Source organism: Trachurus japonicus, chromosome 7, assembly GCF_045865225.1.
Source record: "Trachurus japonicus isolate A0001 chromosome 7, Traja_1.0".
NCBI classification, from domain to species: Eukaryota; Metazoa; Chordata; class Actinopteri; order Carangiformes; family Carangidae; genus Trachurus; species Trachurus japonicus.
This window is the reverse complement of record NC_140913.1, coordinates 18,469,763-18,492,298: the sequence shown is the minus strand read 5'-3', so window position 1 is coordinate 18,492,298 and position 22,536 is coordinate 18,469,763. Positions and strand designations below refer to the sequence as shown.

The 22,536-nt window shown below is 41.6% G+C and overlaps 2 protein-coding genes across 3 annotated transcripts; both read right to left on the bottom strand.

Annotated features, from left to right (window-relative positions):
- Positions 1-2,829: 2,829 nt before the first annotated feature.
- Positions 2,830-11,530, bottom strand: spsb1 (splA/ryanodine receptor domain and SOCS box containing 1). The gene is made up of 3 exons (XM_085781788.1): positions 11,362-11,530; positions 5,994-6,887; positions 2,830-4,409 (listed from the first exon to the last, which is right to left on the bottom strand). The coding sequence occupies exons 2-3, from the start codon at positions 6,685-6,687 to the stop codon at positions 4,282-4,284; spliced, it is 822 nt and encodes a 273-aa protein (XP_085637914.1). The 5' UTR covers positions 6,688-6,887; positions 11,362-11,530; the 3' UTR covers positions 2,830-4,281.
- Positions 11,531-16,262: 4,732 nt separating this feature from the next.
- Positions 16,263-22,442, bottom strand: LOC146984532 (glycine N-acyltransferase-like protein 2). 2 transcript variants are annotated; one of them, XM_085781785.1, is made up of 5 exons: positions 19,134-22,442; positions 18,805-18,912; positions 18,575-18,719; positions 17,070-17,193; positions 16,263-16,924 (listed from the first exon to the last, which is right to left on the bottom strand). In XM_085781785.1, the coding sequence occupies exons 1-5, from the start codon at positions 19,209-19,211 to the stop codon at positions 16,510-16,512; spliced, it is 870 nt and encodes a 289-aa protein (XP_085637911.1). In that variant the 5' UTR covers positions 19,212-22,442; the 3' UTR covers positions 16,263-16,509. The 2 variants fall into 2 exon arrangements, with proteins under 2 accessions (XP_085637911.1, XP_085637912.1); XM_085781786.1 differs by having other exon boundaries at positions 19,726-22,442.
- Positions 22,443-22,536: the final 94 nt, after the last annotated feature.

Genomic DNA, 22,536 nt, shown 5'->3' with positions numbered 1-22,536 from the left:
ATGTCTTTGACTGCGAAAAGAAGCCGGAGACGGAGATGGTCTCATGTCTGATTGCGAGGCAAGACGTAAACAAGACACTTCTTGGCTCTAGACCAGACCAGCAAGGAGTTGGTGCATGTCTAGAACCAGTTTTGAGAGCCAAGAGGCAGTCGGAAATCAAAGAACTGTTGCTAAGTCAGGCTCTGGCTCCGAACTAGCACTGGAACCAGCTCGGTGGAAAAGGGGTGAGGGAGAACATCCAAACTCCACCCAGAAAGGCCTCGGGCATGGGGATTGAACCCAGAAACATCATACTGTGAGGCAACAGTGCCAACACTACACCAGCATGTTACCTTACTACACTGTCATGTTTTTTTGGCCTTAAAGAGGTAAACTATTCGTTATCTCACAAAATAAACAAGATAAACAAACTTGTGCTGTAGAGCTTTGTTTTTATCTTCAAACCCGCTCCATTGATCACCTCATGACCTACTGACCAGACTACTTAGTAATAAAATGCAGCTTTCAAGTTGAGACATTCATTTTAACAATGTCTAATGTCATATGTTATAATATATCAGTCACAAGGTCATACGTGTGCTGAATGAGGACTTTTATTCTGGTCCTTATTTTTCACACAACACTTCCTCTGTCTTGCTCAAGTAGGATTCTGAATGCAGGACATGGACTTGTAATAGAGTTTTTTTTTTTTTACACAGTTCTGTTAGTACTTTTACTCACAGTCATAGCTGGGCTCTACAGTGAGGCTGAATTATCTTGACTGGTCTTCATGGTTATGTAACATGTTGCAAATGCTGACACCAAGCGACCAAATATAAAACCTGCTGCACTACAGTTCCTCAAATAGGGAATTCACAAATACTCTGAATTTTTAAAATGTAATTTATTTGTTTGTATTTTTGTTACCTCGTCATCGTGGTGTTGTTTTTAAACTTCTGTCCTTGTTAAGTTGCATGTGCAGTTTGGATCCCATTGGGGTTATTTAGCAATTTGAGAAATCTCCCTGGGTTTCTTTGAGTCTCCTGCTGAACACAATGTTTGTGTGCGTCTCTGTGAGTGCAGATAAACTCGATCTGTTAAAAACTCCTATACCATCACTCCTTACCACCTGTAACTCTGTAGTTTCCCCTCAATATTTGACCTATGTACATTTAAGAACTTGTCTTGTTTGCTTTAACTTCAGTTGTATTTCATTGTAAACCTGAAAAGTGTGTTTTACTTTACCCTATCTACATCAAATTAGCTACACTATTTAATTAGCTAATAAAATTCAGTCCTTGATTAAGTTCTGTTTGTTTTTGACAAAGCCTGAAGAATTTATTTTCACTGTTGTAATTTTTATCCCGTTTTTAGTTTCATAACATTTTCAAAGTGCACTGAATATGCATAAAAATCCACAAATAAAATGTGCAAAATAAGCTACATTAACATTATTTCTAACAACTTAACCGGGAAAGAGTATGGATGTGAGTGCTGTATGTGTAGGGTCAGTGTGCTCACTTCGTCCATGTTCCTTAATATATTTTAAAGTAAAAGTGACATTTCCCAACATCTCAATGACCTTTAAGGGGAAGAAGGTACATTTGGGAAACATTAAAATAGGGCCCAGTTATATTTATGGCCAGAAAGTTCAGGGTCAGAGGATTCATGGTCTCTGTATGCCATGGCTAAAATAGACTCTGTCATGGTAAATTTTTTGTGTGTACACAATGTGGCTGATCCATCTTCTGCCTTTTATTACAGTCTGTGTGCAAAGAAAGTCAAATCTCCATCACCCTCACAACTGGCAAATTCCAATTTAGTTTAGAGACTATAAACCCTGGGCATCTACAGTATGCAGGCATTTTCAACTATTCAGATAATTCAGCTCAAGCGCTGGTCAGGTTTGGGGATGTCAAAGAGCCAATATGTACCGATATATGCTACCCCAAAGGTATTTTTCACAGCAGTCTTTTTGATTTGTTATAGTGGGAAAACCACAGACATTACTAATGACATTAATAATGGCTCCTCTTCGCATTATTTGAGCTTACTCGCCATGGCTGTCTGATAGGTGAGCTGACACTGTGAAAACGAACTAGCTACATGAAATCTGTCCATAAAACAATCGTATTATTCATGTTAGATGTGTGATATGAGAAAATGTTAATCAGGTGTCGTAAATGGAAACACCTGTGTGGGTGGCTCTATGCACAGCTCTACTACTTCCTGAACTCAAGGCAGCTCCTTTATTTCCTGTCTTAACATTATTGGACAAACTGATTAATCCAGGTGTGTCTGAGTAGTCACAATGGTCAAACACACCTGGATTAATCAGTTTGTCCAATAAAGGAGCTGCCTTAAGTTCAGGAAGTAGTGGAGCTGTGCAATTTATATCCAGTTACAAAACCTGTTTCACATTCACTCCTAATGGAGTAGTGCTGAATTCTCAAACCTCTTTAAAATGAAATTGATTTGTGAAGTAGTTGCATGTTGGTGTTAATTACCACAGCCTTGAAATTAGGATTCAGTAATTGCATTTTAGAACAACAGAACCAAGTACAACATATTGGGAGTAACTTTTGATCTAATTCAGTAACATGCTGAAGGACTCAAGCATATAAGTTCACCCAGTAAATGGTTGGATGCATGAATAGACCAATTTTAATAATATGCAATATGATCCCTTCAGGTTCAACACTGCTTAACTGATCTATATGCTTCAGGTGCTGATTCTTCAAGTAGCTCTTGAGGTCGCTGAAGCATGGATTGGACTACTTTTAAAAATCAACCTTTTTGTCACTCCCACATAACCTGAAGTCTGGTGATTATTTTACAATGCACAAACGATAATTTGAAATAATCTTTAATAGATACTTACAAACAAATCTACAACAGGGAGTACAAATAAAATGGAAGCTGCAAGCAAAGAAAAGTAAAGTGTGGCACAGTGTGTCCGCATCCAGCTGAGTGCTCAATGTGAACCACATCTGCACATTTTAAAATACTACAGTCAACAGGTCTATGATATGGCATTTGACAATATGTTGGCAATCTGACCCTCTTTTGTTACATTTGTGCAGCACTTTGTGGATTGTCTTTTTTCTGCCATTACTTTGCCTTAAATGTGTGTCGATTGAAGCACAACACCGTTTACCTACATAACCTGCACCCCTCCCCCACCCGACCATCTCATAAAACACAAGTACTACATCAATGGTTCTCAGCTATGTGGCAGTGAGGCCCAAAAGAGACCAGGTTTTCATTACAACCACGACTCTGCAGCAGCCATTTCACTGGTCGGTTTCCATTCTCTGCCTTAATATGTGCAAACGAGTGAAATCAGCCAACGAGACTGGTTGAATTAATAAAAACCTGCTCTCTTGGGCCTCAACAGCATGTGGTTGAAAACTACTGAACTACAAAAAGCAGGTGTGATGAAAGATTTAAAAAAAAAAGAAAGAAAGAAAGAAAGAAAAAGACACTGTATTGAGAAAAGTTTCCTGCAGGTGCATGCTACAAATAATCACAGTGGCATTATCCTTCTGTTAAAATTTCTGCTGATGATGTTCCTGTCAGATGCCTGATAGTACGCAACGGGGGGCATATATGTATCACAGAGAAAACTGATAGTGCAGTAGGTGGTGGGAGCTGCTCCTCAGACGCCTCACAGTGCATTCACCCACAATGCACAATAGAGAGGTTGGTATCTCATTTCTGTGACACGTGAACGGAAATTTTAAAAACTACATTTTCTAAAAGCAATTGGGTGTCATGTTGTAATTCTCAATTTGACAGGACGTACAAGCTGACGTGGGTATGTGATGCCACCTTGTGGTCAGATATTGACAGCGCGCCTCGGCACCACGCTCAATTTTCCATCTTACAATTTTGTGTTTTTTTTGCACAGTAGAATTTAAATTTAAAAAGGCTACAAGATAGAAATTAGTAATCATAAAGCCTGGAGGTCACAGCAGAGATACTGACAAATTACAAACTGGAGGAGGTACACCAATATGGTGACTGTCATGGCATCGTCTGGATCAGCATGTGCATAGTGCTCAGTGATTCCTGATTTTACAAAGTTAGAGAAGACAGCTGCAAAGAGTCATAAAAACAGGATAAGAAAATCAAAAACGAGTCCATCCACTGACACAAAAAACATAATCGTTGAATCATTCATGAGGCTTTGTCAGTCCTGGAGGTTTGAACAATGCTGTCAAACGGGTTCAACCCATAAAGGATCCCAGAGAAACAGAAAGAGACTAGGGTGTGCTGTGTATGTTGCAACTGTCAGCGGCGTCATTGGTAGAGCAGGTAGTTCTTGAGAGAGGCCGGCAGGGGCAGTCTATGGATTTCACTCAGGCGGTCTCTTCCTAATGCCACCCTCACCGAACGTCTACACAGGTCCATCAGAGAGAGCGGTTCAGCTGGAGGGAGACGAGAGAGGGAACAGCATGAGAAAGAGCATTCACAATGGCACCATGTTATTTCAGGAATGTATGTCTGTAGTCTTAATGCAAATCTGAGAAGCTGCGTGAGTGTCTGTGGTGACAGAGTAAATGGACTCTGTGGCTCTGAAGATGGAAACTGAGGAGCATTATGACCTCTGAGAACACAATCGGCTTTTAAATCATAATACCGTCCATGTGTAGATGAACTAAAACACATCAAAATCAATTTCTCTCCATTCAGGTTGCCCTCATTTGATGAGATGAAATATGACATTTTTAACTGAAATCCATTCTAAGGCAATAAAACGGGCGAATATTCCCAGAGGGTGGATTCAACACATCTGGATTAATGAAGTACTACCTAAGTGTGGAGTAAGGAGAGCATCAGAGTATCAAATGAAATCCAGCCACTGTCTGCACTGTAGTGAACAGTGGGATCACATGGTAGGGTGCAATACTTGAGGGTAATTTGTTGGCCACTAATCATCTTCTTGGAAAAATTATTATTCTAGGAAAATTTTCTAATCACCTGTTCCTCGTTGCGTCATTTGTCAGAATCTGTTTTTCTGTCTTTTTGTAGATGTAAAAAAAAAAAAAAAGGGCTACAAAATAATAATTTTATTCAGTCATATCGTTTCGCTGCAGTAACAACACTGTGTATCAAACAACCACATCATTAATTTCATATTGAGACTAACTGAATTTAATATCAGTACACAAGATAAGGGATTTCCCTGCGCCAGAGCCTACAGTAAGAGAAATGTCACATCAAACTGAAACTGGTTTTTTGTGCCTACCACTGCATCTGTAGCGCTTCTTTTTCAAAGACCTAAAGTAGGTCAAGGGATCCGAGCTGAACATAAAAATCTAATGAGCACAGAGCACTTGGGACATGTGGGTAGTACAGCATGTTTTGATAAGCACCTATGTTTCCTCATTGAAAGCTCATGACCGTTTGGAATAATTGGGATTAATTCAATTGGAATCATTTTACATTTGTCTGGGGGGGGAAAAACAAGCAGCTTGTTGTTTTGTACATGAACATTAAATGACACAAACGACTATGAAGGGAGGCGCCACAGCCTGTATGAAAAACAAAGGAAAAGTACAGTTAATGGGAAAAGCTATGACAGGTTATAGTGACATCATGCCCCACTATTACATGTCTTAACTCACTACTAAAAAGCAGGAGACGGCAACATATTTCTTATGAGAAAAAGTGAGTCAGCAATGCAGTTAAATATTAATCCTCCATATATAATCCGGATCGCGAAGCGAGAATACAAATCGGTCATGTTATCACATGAACTGCTTTACATAATAGCCAAGAGGCAGCTGTACTGGTTGCAAGTCAGAGACAATAATGCTGCTGCTCTAGAGTAACCCCATGTCCTTTTTAATAAGACAAATCCTCAACTGTCACACCTTTGTTTATTGCTTCAATAAAAATGCAGCCTTTGGTTGCGCAAGAGCTGAATGCGAGACAGCAGAGAGAGCACCGTGCATGAGAGAAAAGATTAACAACGGAAGATATGAAATATGATTAAAGTTTGTACTTACGATCGAGACCATTTATGTACCGGATTCGAATTTCACAGTGTCCCCACACGGCGCTCACCACCGGGTACAGCTTCCTACCCTTAAGTCCTCTGAACGCCACCCCTAGATAATGTCCGTCCACTATGTAACCCAGAGTCCCCTCGTCCATGTCCAAGACTACTAAGAGGGAGTCTGGTATTATGAAGGTGTCGTCTGGCTCGAGGAAGGCCGGATAGGTTTTTCCTGGTTGATTCTTTCCGTCGTGGTATAGTTTACTCCTGCACAGGTCCCAGCCCCACGACTCGGCGTTGCTTCCCACCAAAGCCGTGTAGCCCACCGAGTGTAGCGGGGCGTCAACCGTGGCCACTCCGACCACAGCGTGCGTGCCCCTCTGACGCATGGCCCAGCTGATCTCCCACACGTGCAATCCCCTTGTGTATCCAACACGGCCCCGGATGGCGTCCGTGCTCTGCGCCACGGGGTGCCTGTGAAACACCAGCTTATTGTCGTCCTTGACGAAGATGTTGAGGGAGCGGTCGTCGTTGTTCCACGAGTGCTGCACCTGGACGTCCACGCTGGCCGGTGGCATGTCCAGCAGCAGATCCAGTCGAGACGGTTTGGTGTGACTGAGGGCCTGTAGCTCCAGCTTCAGGGGGCTGAACGCCGGATCCCGCATATCAATGGTTTTGATGCCACCTGGGACCTTTTGCCCCATGCTCGGGGTCGTGAGAGCAGCTCCTTCCTTCCTCCCTCCGCCTCCCGCCTACTCCCCCCCTCCTCAAATAATAATGGGGGGAGTGATCAGCCTCAAACCCTCTCCTCCACTGTGCTCCTGCAAGCCTAGGAAGAGGTTTGGGATCCCTCTGATCTAGATGCAGACAGTCGGAGTCTGACCAGGTGTTGACTGGAGCCCACCTGGAGAGATTAGAGATGAAGGAAGAAAAAAAACTATTTAATTCTTTGGTAATCTAATTAGCAGTCTTCTGTTTGTACCAGGAAATGTCAGGAAACAGATCCTACGAAACAATGAGCTAAACACAAGACACACTGTAGGGCCATACTTATCACGTCATCACGCCCTTTGACAACTAGATGGATGGTGTAATGACATTATACAGCATTTGTTGTAAATGTCCCAGTGTATGTTTAACAGGAAATTCCCTCCATGTTTTAACTTAATTCATTTGGTAATCAGTAGACAGCAACTGATATTAGCGGCAGTGACCTCAACAGTGGCTTTGTTTTCATGTTACTCTCATAGAGGGCCGCGTCCCATGACCCAAGAAATCTGAGATGTAAAGCTAAATACCAACTTACACTGATAACATTATCATTACACAACGGCTGAGGGCATGTATCCGCGGCTGACTATGGCCTCATTTCCTACAGCCTTAGTCATCATTGCCATGGATTTACATGCAGTCACCTCAACGTCATTTAACATCTAAAGCAGTCAGACAGTAGACCGCAACAGTACGGTGCTGCTCTTCCTAGTGGCTCAGTATAATGTTGAGTCAACATGATAGCAAGACCAACAAGTTTCTGCCACTTAGTCATAAACATATTTTTTTATTAGGTTGAAAGCAAGCCTCATCAGTAAAATCTTTTTTTCAGTGACCAAGCAAATATCAATAAAAAAAAATTTATTTCAGTAAAACTTCATATTACATACTGGTCAAGTTCATGCATAAAGAGAAGATAGAGACTGTGACCATTTCAGTTTCCCTTCCTTTAGGATCTGAGAAGATTACGGTAGATGTCCCCTCTCCTCACCCTAACCCCCTAACCCTCACCTCTGCATTTGACGCAACTCAAGGTAAATGGGACTCAAAAGGCAGATAGTTGGAACTGAAGGGTTTGTGCAGCTTGCCTGGATAAGACAGTTGACAGCTCTTAAGAGAAAAGATTGAATGAAAGATGAAAAATTAAACCATCATTTACATTAATGGAGAACAGCCACTGTCCCTGTGTGGAACTATATGTACGGATTGGATCATTAACAGTGAAAAGCTTGGCCTAGTGGCCTCGATTGAAAAGTTGCAGTGCAACATTTATAACTGACAGGGTTTAGCGGCTGTGTACACAGTCCTTCTGACAAATGGCTAACTAGGGTTGGGCAGTGTGACATTTATGAAACGGACGATCTAAATTTGTCATACTCTATTTTCTTTACCATGGTAACTTTAAGTTAAACACGTTTGGTCACGCTGGTCAATCGTAGGCTATGCCACAAATCAAGCAGGACTGCTTTTTGTCAATACTGGATTTGTTTTTAATTATTTTTGCTTCTGTGTTGGTTGAATTAATTTTCATAAAGATATATAGGAACCTATATTTTTGATAAACTTGCTTGTTTAAACTTTCACAGTCAAACTTGGAGACAGCAGGTTATCAACACATCAATTAAAAATAGTTGTGACAAATTTTGAACTTTTTTCACAACTGTAGGCCTTGAAAGTACAATACGACATGTCAATAATGCATTGCAAAATGTTTACATGTTAATCTAGCTGAAATATAGAGCAACATGTCCAGATATCCCTTTAGGTTTCCATGGAGTTAAAAAAAAACATTTAGAGCCATAAAGTGTACAGAGATCTGTTTGTCTAAACTGACAGACACCCATGTTATTATGCAGTCCTTTAGCTAAGTGACTCATTGACAATTATGCCACACAAACAACATGAAAAAAAGCACAGAAACCTAATTTCATTAGCTGTCCTCAATTTTACGCATTACTTTCCCAGCTTTTCCTGATAAAGCAGAGTCAATTCAAGAATCTGTGATGCCGTGATGTTGCCAATTTTGGCCACTTATTAAACAGCTATAACAAAAGGAAAATTATATTCCAACGGAGGGGTCAATTTCTTTTCAGGGCCTTAAAATCGACAAACCATTATCACATTTGACAATTGATCAAATAAGTTTGTTATTTGGTCGAGGGTAAAGTTCCAGAGAGAGCTCTCGTTGTGGAGGATAGCAAAAATCAACAGGGCATAGTACTAAGGCACCATGATCGTTGAAATTCTAACAGTGTTGATTTAGTAAAGCTACCAGGCATGAAACACAGCACAAAGCACCAAGAAAGTAGATCCATGAACCTCAATGGGTTGATATATTATTCAGCGACTCTGAAAGTGAAATATTCCCACAAACTCCAAAAATAGGAAAAAAGAGGGGAAAAACTCCAGCCATTTCCTATTATATGGTTGTCTAGTCAGAGGGCAACAGGAAAAGCAGTAATAAAATGTCTGGCTTAAAAAAAAAGAAACCAGTTCTGTTGTATTTAGGGACACACAGCTCTTTTCAGGCAAGAGTTTCAAGAGGAGTGAAACTTAATAAAAGCCTGATGAATACCTGCTGTGCTTTACTTCACCGACTCCAATACAACAGAGCACAGCTGTGACAGGGCACATCCGGTTTATAACTGAGAGGCCTAAATCTGACTGTTAAACAACATCAGACATCTGATTTTACATTCTTCATTTCAGTTGAGAGTCTAAAAGGCAACTGGTGTCAACAGGACGGTGGAGTTTAGTTTTGATCAATAGTCAGGCTATTCTTTTATAGTGAAAACCCTATTTGGCTTGATAGCCCACACAGTCCACATTAAGGGTCAGTAGTATCCCAAAAGACATGACGTGACATTTTTTGGGTACAGGTGTGACTACTGCTGCTCTTTGGTCTTCGTGTTATGGCCTGTGTGGCAGCGAGGCTGTAGAGGGCATTGTGTAATGTGGAAAACTGTGCTGCTGGGAAGGCCACTCTAATTGAATTGTAGACAAGAGTTCATTGAGAAGTGCTTTGGCTCTTCTTCTGATGCAAGTAAACAACCATTTAAATGGGTCATGTCTCTTCAGTGATTGGAAAACAGGGGGGAAGAAAAAGCAAGCAGCGGGTGGCCAGCATCTGAATGTAAACAATCTCTTTTTCAATGCCTGTCCAGCATTCAGGGTGAGTGAAACATGTTAATTTGCACACTCTCTGAGCCAGAAGTTTACCCTTTCCTCTGCCTGTGGCAAAGGGCCACCTTACAGCACACACTATGCAAATCAAAACTAACACAACAATGGAAGGTCTTCCCACAATTACCTTGGACTTTAAAACAAACATGTCCATTAGTAGTATAAAAGGTGGCTTGTGGAGGGGTATTTGAGCTGGGGTGCTGGCCTGGGCTGTTTGGGGGTCCTGGGCCCCTGGGTTGGTTTGGACCTGATTAAAATGCAAGAGAAGTGCTCCCTGGTTTTGCTGGGCCAAGGCAACACTTGTGTCTATTGTAAGGCCCAATTTAGACTGGGCCCACCTGAACTTAAGTCCTACACAGTTTGGTGACATGATGAGTACACCAATAAATCCCCCAAAAGAAAGTCATCTAAAGTGTGGATAAAGCACTTGAATGTGTGTTGATAATGTATTATGGATCTGCTGTATATTATGCACTTTGTTCATTTGACAAAAATCTAAACTTATATTTGTGTTTTAGTTTTGACAACAAGTCATGAAGGTAAGAAATGTCTATTTATGATGATTCAGATTTAACTGTCATTATGGTAGGTGTAATTTGTCATGATGTTGCACTCTTGTGCAAGACAAATAAGTGTTTCTAATGTTTGATCTGCTTCACTAGCATGAATAGGGTGGTGGACAAAATATTATAGGCTACATCAACATCCCAAATATGAATTAAAAGAGACCAGAGATTCAAATGTTGTAGACCATAAAGATGAGCACTTTTAGTTTTAGCAAAAAAACTTAAATTATTTTGATTTTCGTTGAAGTAAAATATATTGACAATCCTTCTAGAGTGCATTACTTCAAAATAAGTATCCTTAATTAAGTGGCAACTGGGTGGATGTGGGCCTTCTGGACAGTTCAAGCAAAAGAGCCTGTCATGCTAGCTAATGTAAAGGCAGCCTAATCTCCAAGTAAACTCTCGTGGGCCAGGAGACCGTGCGTCCCCGTGGGCTCGAGGAACGTCCACGCGCGACCCCCCACCCCCAAGCCTGGAACCCAGCGAGGGAATCGAACGTTCCTCGTCGTCGTTGTTTAGCAACACGTTTCCGTTGTTACCTGGAGCTGGAGCGCGTTCGAAACGTCAGTTACACAACAAGGAACGGTCGGTTGTTAGCATAAACAGCAACACAACACGGCTCGGCGTTAACCAGGGGGGCTACGACAAAACAAACAACCCGTGGCTCCGTGAAACGCTGGACGTGTGTTTTAGGTGAGTGACAGCGGCACTTCGTAGGTTCTGTTTTCAACAGCGAACATGTAAATGTGATGTAAAAGGGGAACACTGAAACCGAAACAAGCGCGTCGGCAGCCACCATATGAGCAGAAAACAGGGGGAGAAGGGGAAAGAAAAAGCAGCAGCCGGCAGCAAACAGACCTGAACCGAGGCAGTGGAGCGGCACAGCGGATGACACCGGTGGGTGAGGAGGCTGCAGGGTCGTCGCTTTACTCCATCGTAGTTTTCTGTGTCCTCGTCGTCAAAGCTTTGACCATATCAGGCAGGACATGAATTAGGTGAATGATGGCTGCTCTCTCTAACATCTCTCGCATCACGTGGTAAAATGCTCCCAGCTGCTATGCTAGATTAGGACCTCCCCACTGACGGTCAGCGGGCGCTGCGAAGTTGGTTGCACATTGGTATTGCAGCTGCAGTTCACCTCTGTGCGTCCCCATGGTGCACATCATAAAGTTATTGTAAACACTTAGGTTTCACAGATGCAATGAGTCAATTGATCGATTCATAAATAATTTTTAAGACCATTTTCATTCAATTTTTATTGAAAAAAAGCAATGTATATTTTTAGGTTATTTTTACTTAACAGTAGAGTCTGTAGGATTTTCCTGAAAAAAAAAATTACAGATAGACTTACACAAAAGAAATCTACTCGTGTGTGGTGGTGACTATGTCTGCAGATTTCCTGTCTACTGCCTGTATTTTGATGTTTTGTTGTAGACAGGACGTTTCTGGGTGTGAAGTTGGGCGTGTGGCGCTGTGGGCATGCATAAAAATTACCACCAAGATAGCGACTGGACGCTGTCAAGCCAGGGGAAATGGCAGAGACACATTTACCAGAATAAAAGGACATAGAGTCCAAATGAAGTGCTGGAGTGTTTGGCTCATATCTGGCCGGCCGTCACCAGCAACAGGAGCTTCGAGGGATAGGCCTATATACATTTCTCCCGGCTTGACAGCATCCAGTCATATCTTGCTGCCCCTGACAACTGCTGTCAGGGGCAGGGAGCGTGTGCAGGTCAGGTGCAGGTGAGCCCAAGAGGAGGGGCCCAGTTTGAATGTTGTGTTTTCAAACTGCAGTGATAAACCTACAGACTCTTTACGATATAGTAATATAATATCATTAGGGTTTGGACTGTTGGACACACACAACAAGACATAAAGTCACTGTCACACTATAAACTGTAATTCACAATTGATTAATTTTAATTGAATAATCAAAAGACTAATGAATAATGACAATGATGCTTAGTTGCAGCTGCACAATAAACATGCTGATTTAATTGTTAAAATGTATGAAAATTGTTTTCTGCAAGATCACATTCACTCACTTCAATCACTTTTACTCAGTAATTCATGTATATTGTATTTTTCAATAATTGTTTTGTTTAAAGGGTTAGTATTTTATTGTAGTATTTCTTAATGTATGAAGTTTTCTTAAGTGGTTTTATCTTCCTGAAATCACTTGCAAAAGCTAAGGGATGTCATTATTATTACTTTTTAAATAACAATGTATTTATTATATAGCTGTCATTTATTATAATTGATAATTGTATACATAAGTACATAAAAATTGATAGACTAACATATAGGCTACATATGCAAAATATACAATGCGATCCAGAACTGTGTCTTAGACATTTGGACACCACTTTAGGTAAATAAAGCATGGCACAACAATCTGGACATATTTATAACCAAATCCAAAAACAAAAAATATATTTTGGTTGTAATGTGTTAATGCATGACTAAGATGAAACATGTTACTGAAGGTGGAAAAAAAAAAATCCACTAATCAGCAGCTTTCCAATATAAAACTAACTTCAGACCATGGTCTCCACATGATCTTTTAATGTGTAACCTCAGCTGCAGGCACAGCACCACTACACTGAGCTCACTTGCTGTACAAGTCAGGTAGGTTACCACGACGCCACTGTTCATTTACATCATTGGTAGTTTTACAGTTAGTCATTAGACTACTAGACCATTGGACTTTGATTAATTAGTTAAATTGTCCATTGTAGATTATGTAAGAAAACCATAAGGGTCTGGGAGCCTATCTATCAAATATGCCCCCTGCCAAAAAATAATAGTAAAAGTAGCGTGTGTCGGTTTGGCTCTCTACTGATCTTGCTCAAATACATTCTTGGACTAGATTATGTTATTATGGTCTGCTCGAGGTGTTACGCATGTGATGTATGATGATGGAAGGAAGCATAATTGATAATCCACACTCCAATCTGTTAAACACACATAGGCTAGGCTACATATACAGACCATGTGACCAGCCGAGGAGCGTGATATTATTGACAGCATGCACCAGTGCACCATGACAACCAGTGTTTCACACACTGAAACACTGGTGCACCTTGTTGTTAATCCTCCCTCTGGTCATTCAGTCCAGACACATAGTTAAAAAGAAAAACAGCAACAAGAAAACAGGGAAAGGTGAGTGGCGATCTTTGACATGATGCTCAGTAAGACAGAATCATACTCCACTGACTGACATACTGACCCATGGGGAACGTCAAATATGGTGAGTGACGATTTAGACCGACAAGGATGATGCACCCAGCACATGACCTTCATACGCTGGGCAACTGATGCAGTCGCCTCTCATCTTTCAAGCATGTATCTCCAGTAACAGGAGAACAACAAGGCCCATTCACAAAGAGAGTAACAAAGTCATGTTTTTTCAATGGTAAAGAATATAATCAACTGTACAAGAGTACCTTTAAAAGCTTGCTCATAATTTCCTCCAAATCTGCAACCTTGTGTGAGCCAGAGTTGACATGCACCATATTTCGCCTGAGTGTTGGAGAATACTGTGACACTGCCACCATCTAGTGGTTCCTCTGGAGTAGGCACCTCTTGAGATGAGAATCAAAGTCTCACACCGCCTGCAAAGAACTCATACACCTCATTAATTTATCCCCTGTTCTGATGATCGTTTAATTTCCTTGCAGCACCGCATGATACAAGTTGCATGTGGTGGCACACACACACTCACTATGAATGAGTGCTGCGGAGATGAATGGTTAAGTGAACGGTGAACATCCTCCTCTCTTCCGTCTTAACTTCAGCACTCATGCACATTTTCACATTTGGTATCTGATTTCTTTGTGACAAGGACTGGAATTAATAGGAGATTTAAAATGACCTTATTTGTCCACTGTGTGAGGCGTCTGAAGGTAACGTGGCTCATTTTACATCCTCGGTGGGGAACATAGCTCTGCGACTTGAATTACCTTCCCCTCAGCTCATCTCGCAGTGAAAATCCCATTTTCCCATGCCGTGATGGTGCAATGTGCTGAGCTTGGTGATATCTCAGGGCCCCTCCACAGTGGAGGAGGGGAGTGCAGACATGCTTACTGCCTCCCTTTTAGAAACCATCATTTCAGCAGGATCGATAGTACGTCCCACTCCATGGCTGGCAGAGTGCACTGCCTCTACAGAAGGGGGGTAGTGAGTGTTGGTGTGTGTGTGTGTGTGTGTGTGTGGACAGCTGCACCGAGGCAAGTCCGAGCAGCACGCGCAGCCAAGGTGAATGATCGCATGCTGCGTCAGACACTCGGCTCCTCACTCGTTCTGAGATGCAGTTTCTGAGGAGGACCGGTGGGTGGATGCTGTCCTCAAGTGGTGGCTGCAGTTGCAGGCTCCACTGATAAAGCCTGTGAACTAGTTCAGCCGTCAGGTACTTCATGTTCTTCAAGCTGTGCTTCAAGTTTTTTTTTTTTTTTTTTGGTCTCTTATCTGACTCACAAACGTGCCTTGGGATGAGTAAAGATCTGCAACCGCTGCAGCTTGCATAAAACCCTCCTGATGCCTTTTTTGAGTCGTCCTACACCTCTTTGACTGTATTGGAGGTTGAGCACTCAAATAGATTCATGCTGTAGGTGAGAAAACATCTCATGTTTCAGTGGATGGCTTGCAATATAAGACCTATGCAGTCCAGATTCGTATAGCAGAAATCCTTAGACAGCGATAAAAATAATCTTTACCAGTTATTAGAGTTGTGTGCATGGACAGTGAGTTTAAAAATTCATTCACTCTGGGAATTCAGAGCTCTGCTTGGTTATTTATAATAACATAGTGCTGTATATTGTTCAAGAAGCCCAAGGAGCAAACAGCACAGAATTCTTCTTCTCAAAAACTATTAATCACTAATCACGTCAGAAGACGGATGTCAGCATACAAAACTTTGTGTTGATTCAACTAATTTCTCTATTAATCGTATAGTCTATTGAATATCATGATATAACGATAAAGAGGATCTTTTTCCCCAGAAACATAGGTGAAGAATTTCACTTACTTGTTTAAACTGGACAATGGACAATGATATAAATCAGAGAGAAGCAACACATCATACTGGAGAAGCTAAAACAAATAGATTTTTTGCTTTCTGATGGCTAACAGCGTATTAATTATGAAGTCAGGTTCTGACCAATTTTGTGTAAAACTGGCGAATCAATTAGCTATTGACGGATTGCTTTTTTTTTTATAAATTCACTGACAAACAGTTAAGAAAATTTATAATATTACAATATATTTGAACAACGTACTATAAATGTAAACTAAAGATAGAATTGTCTTTAAATGTGCATGCGTCAGCAAACATGTATTTAACATGCACTGTACTGGTTTGACTTTGAGAGGAGAGCCTGCAGGTTTAGAGTAAGCAAAGGGCGCCAGTTAAGAGAGGTGCACCACTGCGGGACAGGGGGATGTGGATGGGACAGGATGTGTGGTGCAGTACGAGCATCCCCTCTGCTCAGACCGCTGCTCATTTGTCAAGTTGCCTGCAGACTTGAATGGTGCATTGCTGCTAAAACACAGAGAGGCAATCAGCAGTGGAACCGCACACCTCCGGGGAGGAGTCCCAGGTGGATGAGAGTCTCCTTGGATGATCTGCAGATTAGGGGGGGTCTTTTCCTCAGGAAAAGCTGCTCCGTACACGCCAGAGGATCAAACTGGAGACAGATTTGTATTGTCCTTACAGAATTGTTTCATACTGGGGGGCATTTGTATACATTTTTTTTTCCCCCACAGTGAACAAAAAGCAGCAGAACGGCTGGCATATTAATCAGATCCAGCCTAAGACCAGAGAAAATGTTATTTTGAGTTTGGTATCAGAAACTGACAAAGCTGTGCAGCATCCTTTCAGCGCTCTAGTGATACAAATCATAGAACAAGAGGAATACTTGTTACATTTTCCACTTTTACAATAAAACATTGGTTTTCCAGTATGGTTTCAATCATCTGACAGACTTTATTGTCATTAGTCTGGTTTACTCAGACTCTGTCCTTACATATGAGCAACACTGAGATCTTCTCCATACCGGGACACGCAGAGAAGCCGAGCGAAGTCACAGCATTAATGACGGCCTGGTTGTTCTGGTTGACATGGCAGTAGACGGGCAGACCCAGAGAGCTCATCCTGCGCATCAGAGCCAGAGACAGAGCCTGGAGGTGGCCGGCTCGTCTGTACTCTGGTAGGGTGTAGGCCATCCTCAGCTCGCACAGCTCATCAGACAGCATCCAGGACACGGGCCGGCCCGCCTCATCCATCACGCAGTGGTTTGGCAGATGGCGGATACAGGCTCTCACGTGGTTCAGGCTATCCTGGTTGCCTCCATAAGGCAAGTGTGTGTCCACGAGCTCAGCGTGGGACTCATCCAGAATGGAAACTGGCAGCGGCAACACCTTACTGGGCCACAGAGAGAAAATATGACCAGGAATTATGCACATAAATCAGTGAAATGTACATCATATTTTCTAATCTCACTCATCGGCCTCAAAAAATAATGGAGCTGCACTGAAATGAGGTCATGAACAAATTTTTAGAGACTTACTCTTGCCAGTCCTTACTCTCTGGACTGTGGTGGATGAAGGTGTTATAACCCCCATATTCTGTGATATCTAGCCCACTGAGAGTGGCGAGGTCTTTGATGAGATCGCAGTGTGAGCTTGGTATACCTTTCAGAAAGACAAAAGCAAATTCATTTCGTTATCATACTATGCACCAGTCCTTAACTCCAGGTAACGACAGTTGCAGAATATCAGTTCAACACCAGAGCTTTCATTTCCTCCCAAATCTAATACCTGTGTAGCAGGTGTATGGAGTCATTTTTACTTTACATAAGGTAACGTAACTCCAGGGATTACTGTGGTACCAAAAGCTGAGTCTGTGGACCTCCATGACTGAATTAATTAAACTGATGCATACACAATTTTCATAGAATCAATATATTGAAAACGACACGGCATTAGTGCAGATCAGTCATTCTGTGACTTTGCTGAATACAGTCAATATCAGCTACAATATCATCACAGTTCATCACATCAGTGTCCTAATTGTGGCAAGGCCAGAAGAAAAAATGTTAAGAAACCATCTGTTTGGAAAGAAAAATCATATCATCCAGTTGTTTTAAGGTTTCGACAATAATTGTTAAAATAAAAAAAAATAGACTACATAAATGCTTGGCTTTGGTATTAATATGCAATTTTGGGGGAAAGTTACGGTAAGTGAAAACACATTTACTAGTCAACAGAAATATGTTTGGAAAAGCAAAGGCTAAATAAAATGACATATCAGTAAAAATGAGTAGCCTATTCCTCTGTGCTGTAGACCTGCAATGTTGTTCGATGACTATTAAAACTTCACCACACTGTTGCACTGGCTGACATTTTCCTTAATTACAATGAAAACAGACACTGTAGTTTATTTTGAGTTGATCCCACACACACACACTTCTCTGCTGCCAGAAATACTCACTATATAACAAACACATGTTTTAATCTGCAGGTGAATGTAGTGTAGGCTACAGTTTACTTCTGTTTGAGTAACATTTACTAAAACCACTACAGTGCTCAGCTGTTCCAACCTCTGAGACCTGAAACCTTTTTTAAATTAAAGTATGTATTTCTGCTGCATCTATAAATCTTTCTTCTTCTCCTTAACAAGTAATCAAAAGGCCTTGAGCTACAAGCAGCACTGGTTCTGTTGCATGGAATTTGTTGACAATAATAGAAATGCATAATACAGAAGGCTTATCCTTTTAGTACTTTTCTCATTTCTTCAGTGCATAAAATACATTCAACTCTAAACTAGTGCTGCAATAGTCAGGAGGGTTTACAGTTTGACTCATCCAAAAGATAGCATTGTTGGATGTCAGTACAATCCATCACATTGGAGCATGATTGCAGGTATACTTACTGTGTATTAACTAGACATGTGGTAGAAAAGCACTGTAATAAAAATACTGTATATTGCTGTGACTACTGATAAAAAATAACAAATTGCAGCCTGGAGCAATCGTAATACAGCGATTAAGGAAATGTTATGTCTTCATTCTACCTCTGAATATGAGTCTGTTCCTCCACTTTACGACCCTCTCATTAAGCAGCAAACTTCTCAGGGTTTCTGGGTTCTTGGTGAAGACAGTGCATGTGTCAGGGATCACATCGGAGCTGCTGCTGCTGCTGCTGCTGCTGCTGAAACACTTCACAGGCAGATTCAGACATCAACAAGCCACTCCAGAGGAGCCTATAAGTCGTCTATCTTTGTCCCTGTGTACTATAGCCTACCTGTTTTTGACGGTAACAAATGGCAGTGGTGAATGTAGGCCAGGAGTCAACGCACATCTCCAGATGACACGGGTTGTTGTGGAGGATGTGCAACAATCCCCCAAGAACCTGGAATGCAGAGCACAAAACAGTGGGCACAAAACAAAACAAAAATTAAAATAACAAGTGGCTCGCCATCAACACAGATGAAAACTGCTTACAAATAACACTAGAGGCTGGACACAGCAGAGTGGAGTTTGTTCTTGCGTCATCAACCACAAGGTGTTTTTTCTTACTAGCCCACAGACTCATTCATCCCCCAAAAAACACAAAAGAAACAGAAGCATTACATTGATGGACTGTGGCAGTTCCCTGTAGAGTATATTTCTCATCACAGTGAGGTCCTTCACTGCTTTCAAGATGATCATTCTGATTTTTGCAGCGTGACCTGGCCTCAGTCTTCAATGAGCTCAGAGTTCAGACATGCAATTTAGCAGTGAAACTGAATATTCACAGGTTTACAGCTCACTTGGCATCTACATAGTACCACTGCCACAAGATAAGATAAACAAAAAGTCCAAAGTCTTTATTCATCATATTTACTTTCCCTGCCCTTGAAAGTGCATATTTAACTCCAATCATCATAAATGTACAAAATACTGAAAAGAAACTCAGACAAGAAAAGTCATAGTTGTTGTTTGGAATACTGTTTATCTTAAAATATTGCATATAGATGGTTGAAATTGACATTAGATGCCTGTAAAAGTCTAATCTAGACATCCCTGCTGCAGTCTCCCTCATTTAAAGCTGATCAGTGTTATGCTCTGCTACAACACCGCTGTAGAAAGCAGACCGGCTGCTGCTGCTGACACTGACAGCTGACAGAGCCGCAGCTCGTTCACCACAACAGAGCAGCCAGCTGTCAGAAGTTCAGCCACTCACCATAATGTCAATCCATCATAGCCCTCTTACTAGTATCTCTCTCGTGCTGTGGGAGAAACAGATGACTCCTCACACTTCATATGCTTCACATATTCAGCTCTGCCTCTCAGAACAGGGTCTTTAATGTCACGGTGAGTTATGTCGTAAACGATGCTTTGATCAAATGAAAAAAAGAGTGTCTTCGTTAGTAAAATAAAAGATACCTGGACTACTTCATCTGCTGTGAAAATGGTAAATCTCTCGTGTGCTTATAGTCATTCCTGCACAACCACATTTGACCTGTTTTGGAGTTGACAGTGTGTCTTTTTCACTCCACTTGGCCTTGGGAGGAATCTGCTCAGCTCTACAAAATGAGGTCAGCAAAGAAGCCTTGGCGCAGTGAAACACACCATGCACCTTCTTCTACTAAGTCAGGATCCCATCATTCACTCCATCTCTATGGCAGAGTGAAATGAATGGAGTTAATTTATTGCTAGCTAGCATCAATTAACTCCTTTCTGACTCTACTTTTCATCTACCATGTCAGGTTTCCCCAGAGTCTGCGGTCACATGTGCTCATCAAAATATTTCTGCTGTTCTTTTTTTCAACATCTTTTCACATTTTCAGGAAAAATAAAACCTGCAGTTAAACCCAAAACAGACCCCGTCAGTCATTTAAGGCAATTCTCCTCCTTGACTAAGGACTACTGAGAATTAGTCTGAATTGATGTGTAAACCAAGCAAGCTGCTGAGCTGGTGAATCAATGCGTCTATTATCTTTTCCGGACAGATCAATGGAGCCGGAGAATTGGCTGTGAATGGAAAAAAAAAAAAAAAAAAAAGACATGCAAACTCACCTGCCGATGGTTAGACTTCACTCCATTATCTGCGTGTGTCAAGACTGTCCATACCTGACAGATAACCTTTTTTTCCCCCTTCGCCTCCGTTTTGTTACAGCTCATGTCAGATAAGATGTAAGTCAGTGATGATGTCCTGTTATGACACCAGGCTCCAAAAAAAAAGACCAAAAATTCTACTTTCCTAAACATTTCATATCAGCTGCAAAATCACTAATAGTGAGGCAGTTGTCCCAGACTTTAATGTGAATCATAAACATGAATGACTGGCCGTTTATATACACATTCAATGAACCGCACAGACGACTCACCTCCAAATCTCCACACTCATATGATCTACGAGCTTTAACACACGTTTATACATAGTGCCCTTGGCTGGGCTAACAAGAGAGAATATTAAGAAGAGCGTCAAGCCAGAGGCGATGAGGTGACAGCAGCCAGGTAAAGCACAGGGAGGTAATCTAATAGGACATGTAAAAGGGCCCCTCCTCATGGCTTATTCATCATAGGGGATGCCATTACTGAGAATGGCATGGGCTATGTGAGGGATATGCTGGCGGGGGCATTTTCCCCTGGTGTCACAGAGTACAGGGGGAGAGGACAGATGCTGCGAGGCTCGGCAGACTGATGCAGTAGCAGCGCTGCATGCAGATCTCTCATGCAGGGACTGATGCTTCCCGCTCTCAGCTGATTACAATTTTCGCATGATACATAAGCTACGATTCATGCTGACACTGACTGATAAAGACAGCCTCATGTAGCTGATCCCCAATAGTCAGAGCTGCTCCATTATGTGAGTTTGCTGATTCAGTAATCTGCACCAGAAGTGGTGTGTCTTAGAGTAGAGGTACAAGCTAATTAGGGAGAAAAGCCCTCATATATATAATACACAGAGTCCAATTTGTCTGAACCAGGTAAGTGCACACCTTGACTGGATGACTTCAGGGTTAATGTGAGATGCATGCAGCTCATCCTAAGAGGACGAAAGATCCCAGGGTTCAACTGGGGGCCCAAGCAGAACAAAGTCATGTGAGGAAAAAAAAGGGGGGGGAAAAGCCTCACTTCTGCAGTGAGAAGCAGAAGCAGAGAGCGCTGCACTGCTGCAGAGAGCAGTCTAGGCGCTGATACCTCAAACGCACAGAATTTCAAATGGAGAAACCATCATCCATACAAAGCCCATGCAGCGCACTGCAAACGTCACCACCAAAAGCTGGGAAACGTAACCACCTTGTACATTTTTGTGAAGTAAAGCCGTTGCAGAAAGAGAAGTTCAACCTTATTGGCTGACTAAATGATGGATGATCTCACTCTCACAGAGTTGTGCAACACGCAAAAGACAAATTTGGTTGGTCAAGATATTTCTATTTTTTAGCGCACTGCAGAATAGCACCAGTAGAGCAGTGCATCTTGGGTAATGAAAGGTATGCAGATTGAGAGCATTTTACTTTACGAGGCAGCTTTTAAATTGTGACATTCGCTCATTGATTGCAATATAATTACTAATATTGTGAGGTGACACTTTGTGCAATACTCTTGCAGTGTGTCATGCGTTTTATACTTTTGTTGGACTTTGAACTATAACTCCTAAAAATAGCTAATTATTTCAGGCTGTAATAAAGAAATCAGATTTATTTTTTAAATATAAGATCATTTGGTGACATGAAGTGTTGATCAAGTCCTGACACAGTGTCACGTCCTCTGACCTCAAATGAACATTTTTGAAGCCAACGGTCTTAAATGCATCTTTTTGCAACTCATACCTGGAAAAATCCTGCTAGGTATTTTCGATACAAATGATATATTCAGATATATTTTGACAAGTTTCAAAAATATCCAGAGGGGATGGCCTCTCTGTGGATCCAGCTCTTCCTCATTGAGGTCTGAACACACTCACCTCTCAAAGCAGCTTTTGCTGTAGTGTGAAAATTAATAGCAAGGGGATGGAGGGCTATATGTGCATGGGGGGGGTCTCTCT